A 17659-nucleotide genomic window follows, 5' to 3' on the forward strand; every position below is an offset into this window, starting at 1 on the left:
GTATGGGCTCCAACAAATTTCCGGAGGGCCAGAGGCTTATTGGAGACTAGGGGCTCCCTGTGGGCCGCAATGAGAGGCCTTGAGGGCTGCAAGTAGCCCCAGGGTCAGGGTTCGGGCACCTCTGCTCTATGGGTTTATGTCAAGGTCAATTCTGAAGAACCACCATAAGGAGGTATTGCCTCCCAATTGTTGTATGAAAAAATAAAATATGAATTATCCCTACCCTGAAAACACATGGGAACGAGCATATTTCTTACATCTATCTCAAAAATAGTCATATGAGCTGACCCTTTGAATGAAAAGCATACACAGTGAGTACTGCAGTGTCCTCAGCTCTCTTTTACCACAGACTACCACCCACCCCACTAGTAAGACGGTCGTATAAATGTAAAATACCTCACTATCACTATAGTGTACTATTGATAGCATGTGATAGAGAAGTCTAACCTTTCTGTAACCATGGATGTGTCTCCTGGCTTGATGGGAAAGGCAGAGGAACAGCAGGAAACAGTGTACAATTACAGTAGCCCCTTCCTCTATGCTATTACTACTATGCTCATTGGTCCTCCATGGAAAAATATGAAACCTTGAGGCCTAAGATGACACTGGCTGAATGTGTGACTTTCCATTTCTGTCCTATCAAGTACAATATTAATTTTCTGAATAAGTGAAATGCACAGTGCTAACAACATACAGTACATGAAGCAAAGGATATTGTTGCACGCATTAAATCACATTCAACAAAATATGAATTTACTATAAGTATGGGCATGCGCTGTTATCTACATTTTTTAAAAACTAAAAATCTATCCTACCACACCTGATTTTAATCTGTGTACACTAAGTGTACATATAGCAAAAAAACTCACGTTTGAATGTCACACAGGAAAATCCAAACAGATTGCACAAAACTCCTTACATTTAAGTGTCTAGGGTCCCATCCTATCTAACTTCCCAGCAGTGATGCAGCCATGCCAACAGGGCATGTGCTGCATTCTGTGCTGGGGGGACGGGGACGGACACACATTTGTTCCCTGACCTCAGGGGTGTGTTGTGGCTGCATTTGCACTGGAAAGTTGGATAGGATTTGGACTTTTTAAGAATCAATTTTGTAACATGTGTTACAGCTCTTCAATTTGTAAGTGTTCTGCTGTGTCAAGGGAATAATTAGAATATAGCTTGCTTAAGATCAAATAGATAAGCAGAGCTTCTGTTTTGACATCTGACACTTGCAATGGAAGACAGATGGCAGCTATATGTACCTACAATTATTCCAGTAAAATCACAGTAAAATTGTGTGGGGGAAAGAAGTCAAAAATGGAAATATATATGGAAGAGTCACAAGGATCAAACATCAATAAAAGCCCATCTGCAGTCACATCATCAGAACTTTGGCAACACAGAATCATCCGATAGACCACAAACCCAAGACTACAAACCTTGCTTAGAAAAATATAGTCAGGGAGATAGAGATATGTAAGAAAGAGAGCAGGTTAAGGTACAGGTGTCTTTAGTTTGGACAGCCTTAACTAAATTAGATGCAGGAACAAGATGAAGCCTGTAGTCAATTCAGACTAGACAATCCTAACAGCCTTGAAATGAACATTTAAGCTTCTGAAAGACAGAACATTTGAAAATAGACAAACATTTTACTCTAGTAGCAAAAGCAGTCCTGTGTGCTCCTACAGGATTATTAGAAGAAACCATCCGAATAAACTTTATTGGGTTGGGGCTTTATTCCTATTTAGTTTCCAGTAAAATAGATGTTTAATTCATATCATTGGGAACAACTCTTTTACCGTTATCATCTGAGCATCTCCATTGAAATAAGTGCCAATCACAGGTTTATCCAAATAAATTGCTCATTAAAATGTCAACACTAGCCACACCATCTTATTACATTTCCAGTCACATGCACATCTGTCCCTGAAGTCTGTCATATAAGCGATGCCATCACAAGTAAATGGGAATTGCTTGTGCAAACTCTTCAGACAACCGAATGCACCCACTAGGAAATATGCCTCTCTTGTCACCTTTTCAACCTAGAGCCTCTTGTTAAGCCAACAGCGCTTTCATTTTAGTGATTTGAGTAAATGTATTAGGTTGTTTAAGAATTAAAAAAATCTACATTTTTATCATGTTCAAATTAATGCTAGTTTAGAGCACTAAGTATTTTGTTATCAGTACAGAGAAGGCCATAGTGCTTGCTGCTAGTTGCCTACCTTGATCTCCTCAGGGCATCTTCGTCTGGATCTTGCACTGCAGGTGAGAAATTGACTCATTAGAGAAAACACCAAATAACTGAATGGAGCTCACAATCTAACTACAAGAGGAGGGGAGGAAGTAGATCACATTATTTCAATTTACCAGATTACGGTTCAGGAACATGTTGAGTGCTTAGAAACAAGTATTCAACAACTACTACCTTACTGGTCTTTTTGGACCTCTCAGTGGCTTTGGATATTGTGGGCAATGCCATTCTCCTGAATAATTTGGAAGACCAGACTCAGATTATTCGAAATAAATGTGGCCCTCTGCAGTCTAAGCTCTTCTAAAAGTCTTAGAATTCTTATCAATCCTTCTTAATAACTACATGAAGCCACTCAGCGAGATCATCCAGAACTTTGGAGTTGGGTGTCATCAATATGCTTATAGGACCTTGCTTATATCTTGTTAAAGAGAAGCAGGTATCCAAGAGCTGCTATTTCTATACAAACTAGTGTTTGAAAGCTGTGCTCAAATGAATAAAGTTGCACAGACCAAGACTAAATCTAAAACGTTGTAAGTGATGGTGGTGAGAAATCCTTGTTATTTGGAGGAGATGACAGTTAATGCGGACAATTTACAGAGGACTGTACTTGTTACTTTCATTGACATTCATTCACAACCTTGATCTCAGTGATACCTAGAGCAGCTTTCTGTCAATGATATCTGCTGCACATTCTCTGTTCCCTCTTGGAGGACTGGGATTGCCATGCTGATTCATTTTTTTGTAACTTCCAGTTTGATGCACTTTGCATGGGGCTGCCCTAGAAAATGACTTAGAAGCTTCAGCTGAAACAAAATGCTGTAGCCTCTCTCCTGTTGTGTTAAATGCCAGAAGTTTGGACCACATGCAGCCTTTGGTTTGTCAACTGCACTGGCTGCCAGTAAACTTCTGGGCCCAATTCAAGATTTTGGTTTTAACCCACAAGGTTCTACACACCCATCTTCACACTGCTTATGGTACTCTAGAGAGATTATATATTAGGATCACTCCTTGGCTTCGAAAAGGGGGAAGAGAAATAGAGAATTCCTGCAAAGAGGTGAAGTGAGGCTTCACAGCCTCCTGACTTACTGTACTCAGTTCCTGTCATCTGAGCCAGGATGCGGAAGGACTTGGACTGCAAGTGGGAAGAACGGCGACTCCAATCATCAAGCTCATCTTCAGACTTGTTCTGAGTTTTAAGTACAGCCTGATACACTGGAGAGGCACTGTCTACATGAGGATCTTTAACAGGGAGGCTACTGCAATGCAGAAAGAGGTGCACTGTAAAATGGCTAATGCTGATTTTGACCTTCCCATCCCCAAATTCTTCCTCTGATTTGTCTTCAGAGCCCCAAATTCTCCCCAAACACAGTATGGCAATATGACATTCTTTTGGTAAATATACATTTCCCACAAACTATGGCACATATAAAGAAATAAATCATTCTAAATTGCTTCTGCTGTTTTTTAAAAAAAAAAAAGGTAATTAATATTACTATTTTTAAACAACATTGCAATCTTCCAGTCAGGAATGATTTGTGCATGGATTGTTCTATATTACAACATCAAGTCAATTGCTCCACAGGATAGGCTGAAAGAAAATCAATTCAGTATGTTTTCATTTACTCAAATGACCTGCAGTTGCCCCAAAATCTCTAAGATAAACAGAAGGGCAAAAAGCTACACTGACAACCTAATCTTATCCAGGGCTTATGCAGGTAGATCTTGTGAAAATTGTCATGCACACCAGGGCTACCAGTACAAACTGCCAGATGCCCTGCATGTGTGACAGAAGCTTGCAGATGCCCCACCAGTGCATGGGGGCAGTTTGCAGGAGGATCAATGGTTCAGGGCTGGGAGGTGGAGGATCTCAGCTGCAGTTGTGTATGCTGAGATCCTATACCCCATTCCCAGTCCCAAACCACCCCAACTTTCCTCAGACTTACACCATCTAAATAGCTGGAGCAGATCCAAGAGGCCTACAGGGAGGTAAGTAATAAAGAATTTTACTTATCTCTCCTGGGCTATCTCATCACCCCCACCATAGCATGCAGCACATGTTCTACCAGTGGTGCTGCAAGCTATGGGCTGCTGGGGGATAGGATTGGGCCATAAGTCCCCTACATACACATCAGTTCCATTCCAGAGGTCTGTACAGAACATACATAGGTCAAAACAGCCAGCTCTTCCTCGCCCAGTGCTGTTGTGGTGTGAAAGCACCACAAAGGATGTAATGCATCTGCACAAAAGGGCCAACTCAGCCAACCATAACTCAGAAAGCCAGTATATTTATAATAAATTAATGTGGAGTATGTCCTACCCACTCCCTCTTTCCAAGGGGGTAGAGCCACATCTCTGGATTGAATAAAAGACATGGCCCCCACCAAGAACAGAGGCAGGCACCATTTTAGTATGGTCTTTCTCTAATGCAAAAACTTAGTGACAGTCCAAATGGAGAAAGCTCCAATACAAATTGTAGGCTGTTTCACCTTCTTTCTCCTAGCTAGGTGTTCTTGGTTGGGAGTTGAGAGAGAGGTTTCAGGTGGAGACCCTGCAAGCTCAGAAGGATCAGGAAGTTCAGCAAGGGAACATTAAGATCCAGATAGCAAGGCAAAGCACAGTAGCCCTGTACTCCTCTGACCTCTCTGTGGGGTCCTTTTGGGTTGTCTACTGCACGAAGAGGGGGCCCTTGATGCTCTTGCCTTGTGGTCATGGAGTCAGCCATACCTTGGTTTCACTTGAGACTGGTTGACTGTCTACTTCCTTCCCTCTCAATCTCTCCCCCGCCTTTTTTCCAGGTTTATCTATCCTGCTATCCTTTCCAAGGCTCTTCTTGTTCTTTTTCACTCTCCCCAGCTAGGATCCTCCTTCCCTGGCTCTGTTCCAATTGCTTCCCCTCCCCCTTTTACCTTCTCCTGTCTCATGCTCAGTCCTCTTCTCCTGAACTGTTGGCATCACTCTCTCCTTCTGCTTGTCTCTTGCCCTATTCTGGTTCAGCTGGCACTGACTCCTTGCAGTGCCAGCTCCTTTAATGAGCCTGCACTGACTCTTTGCTGTTGCTGCTGAAGCGTTTATGAGTTAGCTCACTGCTGATCATCTGGGTGGCGGAGGCACATGGTGCTGACATCATTAAGCATCTCTACAGAAGCTCCAGGAGAACTTTGAGCAGGTAGAGCAAGGCCACTAAGGGCAGGGCCACTACTGATAAGCAGATGAGGGTCCACTAAAACAGACATGGCTGATACAGGTGGCTAGAGAAACCCTTCAAAATGCCCTACATACTATGAAGTATTATCAGGAGATACCTAATTCTCTAGGATCCACTTTCCATCATTATCACTTTGTCATAAAGCTGTTAAAATATCCCAATTACATACTCGACATTTTGGAAACTCATGTCTTTTGGCCATCATCCCACAGTTTTATTCATATGCAAGTCCATAGATTTTCCCCCCAGATTTGATGTGACTGGCCAAAAAAAATCTCAACTTTTGTGCTGGTATATTTGCCTGCAATGTCAACACAGCATCATGTTTGGGGTATTGCTGAGACACAGCAGCTGCTATGGAGAAGGAATCTTCCTCTTAGTTCAGCAAGTACACCAATGCCTATCACATACAGTACATCAGTTATTTCCTACACTATATACCCTTGCTGTTATTACATCCCTGTCTCCTCTAGAGGTGTATATACCACTAAGGAATTATAAATACTACCCTTATTCATAAAATTTGATTTGGCATATAAGGGGTCATCAACATACTTATTCATTGTGGGAGCCTGAATTAATAGGGACGACCACTCTTACATTTATGCCATAAAAGGAGTAAGGTATTCACATAAAAACCAACAGGTATCACAATGAATCCAGGTATCACAATCAAACCAATATGAATAAGAATCCATTTAATCCTTTCTCCTGCCTATAGTCTATGGATTGCTCAGTAGACCATATGCTATAGCCTTGCAAGATCAGATCAAACAACCATCTAATCCAGCATCCTGTTTCCAACAGCAACCAGAAAGATTCACCTGGAAGTTCACAAGAAGGGCACTGATGCAATGGCTGTTTCCTGTTTCCATAGCATCTCACCATCAGAAATATATTGTCTCGGTATACTGAAGGTTCAATTTTCTTTTCATGGCCAACCAACAACCATTAATAGACTTATGCTTCTTCAATTTAACTGACGCTTTTTAAAAAGCTGTCCCACATAATGGGCAGGAGGTCTGGTTCAGTTGGTAGAGCTGCTGCCTTGTATGCCTGAAGATCTGAGGCTGCCAGTTTGAAACAACCAGAAGTATCCGAGAACTGACGACACGCTGATATGAGCTGACCCTAGGTGGCAAAGAGGAGTTGCCATCAAGTGGAGCATGGGAGGCGAAGGGCCAGAGAGAGGCCAGACCTGGAAGGAATCTAGGTGGAACGAGGAGTTCTATGAAAGACTAGAACTATTCAATTGTAAAAATCCCTACAGGGGTTTAGAACAGCCTGCCTATGTAAACCGCCTTGGATTAAATTCTGAGGAGAAATCTGATGACCAAAGAAAGGCGGTATATAAATACCTGTATAAATAAATAATGGTCATCATTGTGCTAGCAATATCATAATTAGATGTTTTGTACTTTCGTTTGTCTACCCTGAATTTACTATCCAAAGGCAGAATGAAATGTAATAGATTTCAGAATTCAATCCTTCAAATTAACTACTGTATATCATTGAATTGTTATATGTATCTAATGTGAAAGATCTGATCAGTTAAATGATCCTCTATCACATCACCTGAATGACAGAAACAAGAACCTGTAATATTGCTATTCAGTTAATTTAGACTAGAGTCTCTAGTTCATTGGGTTTGATTTACTTAACATGTCTAGTAAATTCTTGTGACACATTCAAATATTTTAAATTATCATTTGTGTTTTACAGCAGTGATCTCTAAAATGGGACAGAAACAGAACAAAAGTGCTAAAGAGTCTGGAAAGAGGTTTGGTTCAAATATGCAAGACACGTGGGTGAGGAGAAAACAATCATTTGTGCTTTATTCTTGATATATTATTGTAATAACTTAAATAGAAAAAATGAACCCATCCAGAAAAAATATGAGCAGCGGATCTACAAATGCCTAAGGTTATAGATAACTCCTTTATGACAACAGGTATATAAACTTTCTGGGGCTATCTGGTATATTACGATCATTTTTCTAACTTTGAAAAAATAGCCACAATATACAGAAAACTGGACATGTCGAACCACTGAAATCAATGGGCTTTAACTTACAAGTTGAAGCATACATACCTGGAAGCAACAATCTACTTCTGCTTACTTCCATGTAAGATCAAGTCTCTAATTCAAACATATAGAACAGAAGCTGGCATCCCCTTTGTGTGGTTTACTCTTTATTTCTAGCCTTGCACAAAAGAATGCTTTTACAATCAATCAATAACAATATTAGAGCAATCTGAATTTTGTCACATTGGTATAAAACAGAGATAAACCTTTTTGGTTAATGGTTAAACCTTATACCAATGTGACAAAATTCAGATTGCTCTAATATTGTTATTGATGGAGATGTGCCTGTCAATTTGATGTCATGTGTCAGGGTGGTTTGACTGCGCCAAGAAAAGTCAGAGTCTTCCCAAGAGGAGTCAGAGCCACTTAACAGCATAGCCTTTGATATTGGAGCTGACAAGGAGCCAGCTGACAGAAGCAAGTAGTCCTTCAATGATACCTCTCAGCAGCCTTCTCCTACCTTTCTCCCAACATTACTTCCTCTGCGATGCAGCCTCCACTGTCTCTTCAAGTATTCCGACCCACCCAATATACAAGGGAACCTGCTCAACTGAAATGCAGGGCAAGCAAACATACCAGAAAGAAATAAGGGCACAATACCCTGGAAGATCAGCATGACCACAAAACAGATGCCAAAAACTGGTTTTAAAGTGTGCAATTATGCCTTGCAGTACAAAATTAAACTACAATGCCATAACTTTATCACAGCAGAAATACAGTATTCTTTTAAAATCATCCTGAGTACTACCCAAACTGTTCATACTGAAGACGTCATCACTTCTTTGGTTTAGTCTTTATTAACTCACACAAAAATTAAATGGCATATATATTTTGAAAGGCATACTGTTCCTTGCCACTGTGGTGCCCGGAGACACATCTCCAGAGGTGCCACCCACCCATGTTCACTGCCTCCCTCTGGAGGCATTCTGAGGGCCGGGAATGCACACGGCTTCCCCAGCACTCAGAAAACTTTCTGGGGGTCGCAAATTGTCACTTATGGTTTTCAACAGAAAACGGAAGTAACAATTTTCGGTCCCCAAAAGGCATTCGCAGGGCTGGAGAAGCCACAAGCTGCCTCCCTGGCCCTCAGATCGCCTCTGGGTGGAGGGAGTGGGTGGGGGGCAGTGAAAGTTGCCCCTTCTCCTCTGCTGGACCATGTGATGCCCTGGACCCCTCCCGACAGGTATGTCACTGGGCATACATCAGCATATGGTACTGGATGCTAAATCCATAAGAGCTGAACACCTTCAAGTACAAGACACACCCAAGTTAAGAAAAAGTTCATAGCAGGTATGAACCAGAAAAATGATGAGAAATGTGTTATATATTCAATGAATGTCAGGAGAGCTAACTTTTCACATGTGACATGCATACTACTTTGCCCAAGCAAGCCTGCAGTCTTAACAGTGAATTTACAAGTTGATATATAACACATTTCATTTCTAAACCACAGTTTGAAATCTATTGCAGGAATGAATATTCTGCAAAACAAGAAGCTCAAGAAATGGGGGGGGGGGGGGTTTGAGAAACAAACACTCCATGCAGACAATTGGCAGTGTCGAGTAAAGCACATTTGGAGAGCTCTTCTTAACACAAAAATTTCATAGCGACATTGCACTGGTCCAAACAGACTCCAGCTCTTCTGTGAAAGTCATGTGCCAAAAATGAAGGAATTCCCTGAACATATCTGCATGTGTGTGACTCTTCAAGGTTGGCTTGCTATTTGAAGTCATAATTTTTGGTCACACCTCTGAAAAGCAGAAGTTTACTAAAACTGCCCTAAACACAGAACCCCTCCCCCCAAAAACTGACTCACAGCCCAATCCTATCCCCCACCACCAGAGCAGCTGCACCAAAAAGGCACACACAGCATCCTCTTGTGTGGGTGGGGGGAGGAATCCAAGGGCAAACAGGAGGTAAGTAAAAATTATTTTTACTTACCTCCACATAGGCCCTGATACTGCTCATGGGTATCCTCATACACAGCCTATTATGGGATTAGACCCTGCATGCATCATACCCCTCCTGCTTTCTTCCATGCCCCTGGTTCCTCCCACTCCCTGCCCAGAAATGCCCTGTTCCTCCCACTGCCTGCCCTCACTGTCAACTCACTGATGCTGGCGGACTGTGGCCTCTCTGCCAGCCTGCACACATGGTCACCAGCTATTGCGCTGGTGGCCTTGTTGAGCTTGCTGGCAGAACATCACTTCCACCAGCATCCTTGAACTTCCACATGAGGATAGGACTGGGCTGTAAGAGTATTTCAACATCTATGGAAGTTTTATATATAAAATGAAGTAATATTTGTGGTTCATACAGATTTCACATGAACAAAGTCATTTTATGAAATTCTTCTAATTTTGTGTTTTACCCCGTTCTTTATTATTTTATTTTGTATCTTTTTTGTCAGAAATTATATAGTATTAAGTTTATTTATTTGTTTCTTTAGATTTTTTTCTCACAGAGAGCCAATTCATATATGATGCAAAATCATGCTTTTCCTTGGCCTATACAACTTCAGACTACAAGATGAAGGCTCTTGATTGGAAAAAAGTCCCTCCACATTAAAAACTAAAATGGTGGGGAGAAGACTAGTTCAAAGCTTTGTTCCTGATGAACTAGTTTTTTCACGGCTGAACACTCAAACATGCAGACCAAAGTGCTAGAAAGGGCTACTACAGATCACTGGAAAAATGAAATCTTAAGAACACACATATATTTTATTTTAAAGCCAGTGAGTCTTAGTTCCACGTAGATGGGTTTCAGGATAAGATGTAACACAAAGTACTTCATATGCAGACTTCAGAAGCAATCTAGGGAACACTGGGCCCAAGCCTATCCAATTTTCCAGTGCTGGTGCAGTTGTGCCAGTGGGGTGTGTGCTGTATCCTGTGGTGGAGGGGCAGTCACTGGGGCCTTCTCAAGGTATGGAAACATGTGTTACCTTACCATGGGGCTGCACTGTGTTTACAGCGGAGCTCAAAAGTTGGATAGGATTGGGCCCACTGTTGGTAAGCAGTTCAACAGAAATACTTGCAGACACCATCTGCAATACTGAACTGAAATTCTATTTCTATCTGTGGGTCTGGCCTTGAGAGAACCTGCCCTGCAAGCCATATTGGAAGGAGGTGACAGGTGAGCCAGCGGAGCCACATCAGTACTACCCATAGTGCTGCTTCCAGTCAAACCAGAACTAGCCCCTCTGTTGGGGTGACAGCACACATGGAGAGAGAGGAGGTGGGCAGAACACTAGCAGTGGAGTTCAGAAGCCTGCCAGTTGTCACTCATGAGGGCAGTAAATTCTAGTGAGTGGAGGGCCTTTGCTAAGCCATGACCAAAATGAGCTGTAGAATGGAGCTTTGAGAAACAGATTCAGGAGACTGGAAGGGAGGAGGCCTTGGGCAACTGACTAACCCCCTCCCTGGGCCCTGAGGTATTTTCTTTGTGTCTTGTGATCTGCATTGGACAGTCCGCTGCACTGGGGTCCCCCAACTTTCAGGCCCACCTCAGTTGCTTTTGGGAGCAAGGGAGGGGTCATCCACCAGTTCCACCTCTACACTGTGTGTAGTAGAATTTGATCATAACCCATCAGGACATTTCTGGAGCACATGATATCTCCTTTTATCCATCATGAGAAAATGAACTAACATTTTGAATGCTATCAGCAAACTTTTGGTCCAATTAAATTATTCATACATCTATCAGGCTCGTAAGACAAGTGAGAACACTTCTTACCCCACCATGCAGATGTCATATATTACGGGGTGCTTCATGTGGAAAATTAATTGGGTAGATACCCAATTCACACAATTCTTTCTCCACAGTAGGGGCAGGTTGAGCAAACCATGCATCTGCAAAACTTGAGAATTGTCATGGAGCACCTACATCATATGTAACATCTGCCTGGTAGAGGGAGAGTGACATGCCCACTCCCCTACCCCAAGGGACATGTTTTGCCCTGATAAGTACCTAAATTAGGTCATTAAAATTGCTCAGCAGTGAAACTTTTTGTAACTGTCATGAGTTTGCTTTATTATATTTAGTCAACTACTACTACATGCTCAAATGTTTCTAAAATCAATTTGAAAGAAGTGGACCATGTTAAAAAGAAATGAGATTATACTTTGAACCTCTTTCATTCTATTGAGCTGGAAATATAAATCTACTTACGCCAATGGAGATTCACTGTGAGTCATAGGAGCAAAAACCAACAAAGAGCATTGAGTGTTTGGGGTCCATCATTATGGCGAGTTGAGATGTGCAATAGGGCAACATTAGTAAGTGAAATTAACGAAAACCCAATAGGAATGTATAAAGGGAAAAAAGAGAAGAAACAGTTATCAACACAAGAGAGCACAAGGAAGTAAATGAACACATTAACAATCTGAATAAACTTGCAGGTTAACAGCTCTAGTCAGGCTGTTAGGATAGCAGCGTTCTTATGGTTACATTCAACAGTTTCCAATTTATATACAAAGCTAAATCGTACGAAAGACCAATTCCCATACACATAACAAATAAAGCTTAAATCAACATACTAGAGTTATATATTGCTGATATAGAAATATAATCAATACAAGCAGCTTCTTGCAAAAGTACTAGTTGTTTCACGTATGGATAAGGAATGGAACATTTATTTTGTGTGCACATACAAAGGAAAGTATAGTTTACTTCTAACCCATGACCTGGTCTTTTTCCATTAGTACCAGTCATCCAAGCTTTGGCAATATCTAATTTGTCTCTCATTTGAGGCAAGTCATATGATACAAATTATCCCAAACTATATAATTCAGAGTATAAATTTTACTGCCGGGAACTATAGTCAGTATTTTAAATATATTGGCCAAAATCTAGAGCTAGTCATGCATTGGTAGCTGCTGTGCATAACCAGTAAAACATGAAAAGAGCATCAGCATTAGGCTAAAAGCAACTACCTAAGTACCAATACAAGCAATTTCCATAATAAAAATGGAACAAGTTAATTGTTACCAGTATTCACATCTTTCATTCTCTTTACAAAACCAGTGAGAACTATGCCACCGCTCCCATATCAGTTATGGTACACAAACAAAAACAATGGAAAATATATTGCAGTTACATAATGACCTACATTCTTGGCTTATCCTTTTTCCAAGCAAAGAGTAAAAGGAAAGTCACTGAATTCTGTGAACCTGATGACGATTATGGTTTGTTCACCCTGACAGTGGAGTGCCATTCAATTGATGTGTGGGTAGACTAATCATAAGTCATAGCAATTATAAACAGCTGACTTCCAGTACAGACCTTGTCTCCAATTAGATGAAACACAACCCGTTTTATAATACCATCTTAGCTGTCCCAAAACATCTTCATTTCCCATTCAAACTCTAGTCAAAGAGGACCCCAATTCTGTCTTATGAAATGCCTTATGAGCAATTTTTCTTATTTTTCATAACCATGAATTATTTCCTTGTGTTAATATTTTTCTGCAAACTTTTAAGTATTTATTTTGGAAATGTCATGCATGTGAGAGAAGTATAGGTGGAAGCCCTGAAGGTGGGACGATAATAGAGGGATAGAAGATCATAGCCTTGGCAAGACATATACAAGTATGAGTTGATTAACAATGGGGATATGTTCTCCAAAATGTGTCATTAGGTGCATTTGTCATCGTGCTAACATCGTAAAGTAGCAGTTGGGTTGCTGTTACTTGCAGCAGCCAAGTAACACCCCAAAATGCCTTGTGGCAGCTGTTAACACCCCAGAATACCTTGCAATGCCACAGCTGGCACCTGCCTCAATCCATCAAAAATCAAGGCACGTCCCACAGTTTGGGAATCACAGCTCGATTATGGGATCACAGCTAATAACCAACATGTCATTATGCAGCTCATACTTATAATAATTTTGCTTTCATAATAGAGACTGAAGGCAATATCTCAGGAGGTATTTACTTCCCAAATAGTTGTGTGTCATTTTAACTATCATATCTGCACCACCACTCCTCAAAATGTAGGAGTTGTAAATGGGGAAGTATAATGATAATTCTTTCTTAAAGGTGCCCATTCTTCGAACTACAGTTTCAAATGTTTCTTGGAGAGAGGAAAAAAGCTAGTCATGATTTAAATTACTTAAACTTCTAAACCAATGAGGCACGGTGCTAACATCTAAATTCCAAGCGTTGGCTCCAGCAGGTGTCATGCACAGTCATTCATGCAAACTAGCCCTAACCAAAGATGCATCCCTAAGCAAATCACTCTTGAGAATATTAAAATGGCAGACTTCTTTTAATGACTGCGGTTCATCCCTTTGTTAACAGTAAGCACACGAGAGAATGTTTTCCTTGTAAAATTAACTGAAAGAAACGTAAAGCAAAAGCAACATTTTGATAGATGTGTACAGGACATGTTTCCTTGAAGAAAATGTGTAAAATAAGTTACTTTAAAATATCAGTAACATTCCAGCAAAAATTAGTTGTGATTAACTCCCATTAAGTCAGTGGAATTTTAGTTAGCATGACTGTGTCCTTTTCCATTGTTTACAATTGGACTTAGCTATATCTAGCCTTTCCTGGACCAGGCTAATTTTACAAACAGTTCTACCAGTTCTCCCAATTCACACTAATTTTGTGTGTGTGGGATTTGAAATGCAATATGGAGGTGGAAAGAGTGAGTTGATTTCTTCGCTATACCCAAACCTTCCTACATCAAACTGCTTTTTCAAACCATTTTTATCCCAGTAGTGGTTATTTCTGGTCTTAGTCCCAACCACTTTAGGTGGATCTGATAGAAAACTGAATTCTGCACATGGGTCTGCCATCATCATGCCTAGTTTTGCCCTAGCTGCGCCATTAGAATTTCCACATGCCTTAAAAAAAAAAAAAAAAAAAAAAAAGCTCATGCATTTCAAACCGAACTCTTTGGTGGAAGAATGGAGCGCAAATATGATAACAACAAAAAAAAATTAGATTTATAATTTCAAGCAATTCCTTCTTCTCGGTTTTCTAGACTTGTTCATTCCATCACTTCATTCCATATTACTGTACCTAGTGGCACACCTGAAATAAAGGGATGGAGAAAGGAACTGTACAGCATGCAGTGAGGAACTGCAGTAAGCTTACCCAGCAAGTTCACCTCCCTGGGCCTGGGCCTGGCCTGCAATGGCATCCATGATAGCATCCTGAGAATACATGCTGATTGGGGTGTTATACTGGGCGTGAATGATGGTGGCCTTGCCACCAGGACCTTTCACCTCAATGGGTTTGTGTGTAGACAGAGCAGAATCCTTCAGAACGTTGGGGTTGAAACGCTCCACGTACTCTGTGCTGGGATGGGAGAGTTAGGTTTCAGAAAGTGACAGAAGAAAAGGACAAAGAAGTGATAGTTAAATGGAAAGAAGTTGCGGACTAAGGAGCAAGTGAGCATCCAAAAACATCGTACACACAAGTACACACACAAGGGCAACCTGAAAAATGAGAAGAATAAAGCTGATACCTTTGCAACTAGAAAAAGCAAGTAATGCTCATATTGTCACTAAGGACATTTTCACATTATCAGTTTTCTGCAAAATAAATGCAAACATTTTCTTAGTTGTCCTACACAGTTGATATTTCTTTCCCTGATTCTGAGCTTTTGCAGTAGAAATACTACAGTATTCCAACACACATCTGGGAAACAACACACATTTGTATCTGGGAAAATGAGTTACTTCCCTTAGAAAGCACATCCAGTGATATGTGTTTGTTGTTCACACACTATTCTTCTCCTGTGTTGGAGTGCACGACTAAGCAGAAAAACAGAGTGAACAACAGGTTATCCCTCTTACCTATTATAAGCCAGGAGAATATCACACTATTGGTGTTAGGTGTTTACAGGATTTATTATGCAAAGTATCAAATGTGGTTGAAGCATAGTTTGTGTGATTCTGGAAAAGTTCTATGAAAAACAACTATAAATCAGGTACTTTTGTTGATTAAATACTTTCATGATGATAAGCATCATGACTATGATCTGTCAAATGTTTGAACCACCTCAAAAGTTATCAGTTCACATTCTGTGAACAAAAACTTCAGTTCTTTAAATGCTCTTTGGAATGGTGTGTTTAGAAAAGATGAATTAAATTCTAGCCTTTTGCTCATCTAGTGGTAGCCTAACAGAGACCGAAAACAAAGAGCATGCTGGTTATTAAATATAAGAGGCTAGCCACCTCACATTCATCTACCAGAACTCCTCCAATGAATAATCCATATGAGTAAGGGGCTTTCAGAAGTCACAAAAATCAAGATGCTGCTGTACTGAGCAGCATTGCTGGTGTTTGAATGTATAAAAGATGCTTCTGGGCAACACTCAGCAGTTGTGGTTTTTCATGTCCCTGCAGCATTGTGATAGTAGAAGCAGTACCTCTGAAACTTTTACCATTCTCAGAGCTGTCAAAGAGATATGAGCCTTAATCCTTTGGGAGTACAAGCTTATGTAGGAGGAGGAAGAAGAAAGCATATAAAGTAGATAATGTACATGATTTAAACAATGCAGTGCATGCACAGATGCTTGAAGAAAACAATAACTTACCAAGACATGAGCACATCAAGCATGCATCACACACTAAGAATGTACATCTATGTTCAGCATTGGCATCACAAGTTGGGCCAGGTCAAACAGATGCTGAGAGCCCACACTGCTAGCAGCCACCACATCCATGCTTGGTCACACCCTGCCCATCCTTTGTGGTGGCTGCTCTCTCCCAGCAATGAGTAAGTGTTCTGTAGCTTACCAAGTGAGCAGGAGGGGAGCAGCAGTTACAGCAGTCCAGCATCCATCCTAGCACTGGCCATTAAAAAATTTCCAGATGCTCTGCTCTGATATAGCGAGACACAGTAGAGTTTTCCTACATGCCACTGCTGTAGTCATAGCACAGAAAACTCCTTCCATTTCCTAGATGTATTCAGGGAAGGTTAAAGGAGGGTAGCGGATGACCGCATACACTCATGCATGCATCCATACAAGCATAGGTGCTGCCCCCAAAAGGACGTGTCGGAGGACCTGCACAAAACTGGGCCAGGACAGTAACACTCTGAGCCAGTTCACATGTTAGCATTTTAATAAATAACCTCTCAAAAAGAAGCCTCCATACACATATAGTGGCTGCTGGTTCTAACAGCAACAATAGACATTTGTGCAGTGTCACTGCCAACTTGATGGTCACTGTTGGGGACACATGCATGCATGTGTGAGCACAAGAACACACCAGCTACCCCACCTTTGCCTGCAAAGAAATTGGGTAGGAAGCAGAAGCAGAGTTTTCATTTGCACTGTGGTGACAGCAGCAGCACGAAGATTGGCTTTTTCTGTCTTGGATATCTGGTTATAGCATGAAATGGAAGAAGAACTCTCCACCTCTGCTGCATCTGCTTCCCCCCCACACTGCCTGGTGAGCCATGAGATTGGGCAATGGGGGACAGCAACCACAGCTGACAGATAAAGTGTGGCTAGGAATAGGCATGGGCCCCCTCAGTAATATGGTACTTTAGCATGTGGCCAGCCAGGCCCAAATGTGTGACATCAGACTTGCACTTGTGGCTAGCATGCCTCAATTCAGCTGAGAGAAAGCCACAACCACCCTTTCACCATAAGCTGGAAGAAGACGCTCCAATTGTCAGAACATTCCGCTACTCTGAACACTCTGATAAGTATTTGTGCAGCCACAAAAAAATCTTTCCAGACAAAAATACTACATTTGCAGTGACCTCAGAATAAAATGCCCAACACATAAGAAGGCAGCTTAAAGATATTCTTAGAACAAGACCACCAGTGGAATATACTAGTGGCATTTTATGCCTGCCATATAAATGTTCTAAATGCATTCCACTTGCAAACAAGACATAACAGGAACGAACAGGCTCATGCTACCCCAAGAGGGGGAAAATGGCCAAGCATGTAACACTGACACACTGTTTGATACTAACTTGGCAACAGTGTTGGCTATGACCTAGGAGGAAAGAAAGAGAGAAAAATCAGACCAATAGATTTGTGTGTTTGTTTGTTTAAGCCATAAGGCTACTAAGTATTAACCAGGGCTTAATAAAGGTTTTGGCAAACTCTTCTACAAATTGGAACATAAGTTAGGTCCACCACAAACCCCCA

The 17659-nt window shown here is 41.2% G+C and overlaps 1 protein-coding gene across 22 annotated transcripts in view; it reads right to left on the reverse strand.

Annotated features, from left to right (window-relative positions):
* Positions 1-17659, reverse strand: part of LDB3 (LIM domain binding 3) — a 192488-nt gene that overhangs the window by 57892 nt on the left and 116937 nt on the right. For 9 of the 22 annotated variants that reach the window (XM_066622474.1, XM_066622478.1, XM_066622483.1 and 6 more), the window contains exons 6-9: positions 14641-14844; positions 11712-11726; positions 3338-3507; positions 2223-2259 (exon numbers count right to left, since the gene is read on the reverse strand). The exons of 2 other annotated variants lie outside the window; for them this stretch is intronic. In XM_066622474.1, the coding sequence (XP_066478571.1) occupies positions 2223-2259; positions 3338-3507; positions 11712-11726; positions 14641-14844 (426 nt within the window). Of the gene's footprint in view, positions 1-2222; positions 2260-3337; positions 3508-11711; positions 11727-14640; positions 14845-17481; positions 17505-17659 lie in introns of all 22 variants that reach the window. 11 more of the 22 variants (XM_066622485.1, XM_066622492.1, XM_066622494.1 and 8 more) reach the window with 5 other exon arrangements.

Source organism: Tiliqua scincoides, chromosome 3 (assembly GCF_035046505.1).
Source record: "Tiliqua scincoides isolate rTilSci1 chromosome 3, rTilSci1.hap2, whole genome shotgun sequence".
In the NCBI taxonomy this organism is placed as follows: Eukaryota; Metazoa; Chordata; class Lepidosauria; order Squamata; family Scincidae; genus Tiliqua; species Tiliqua scincoides.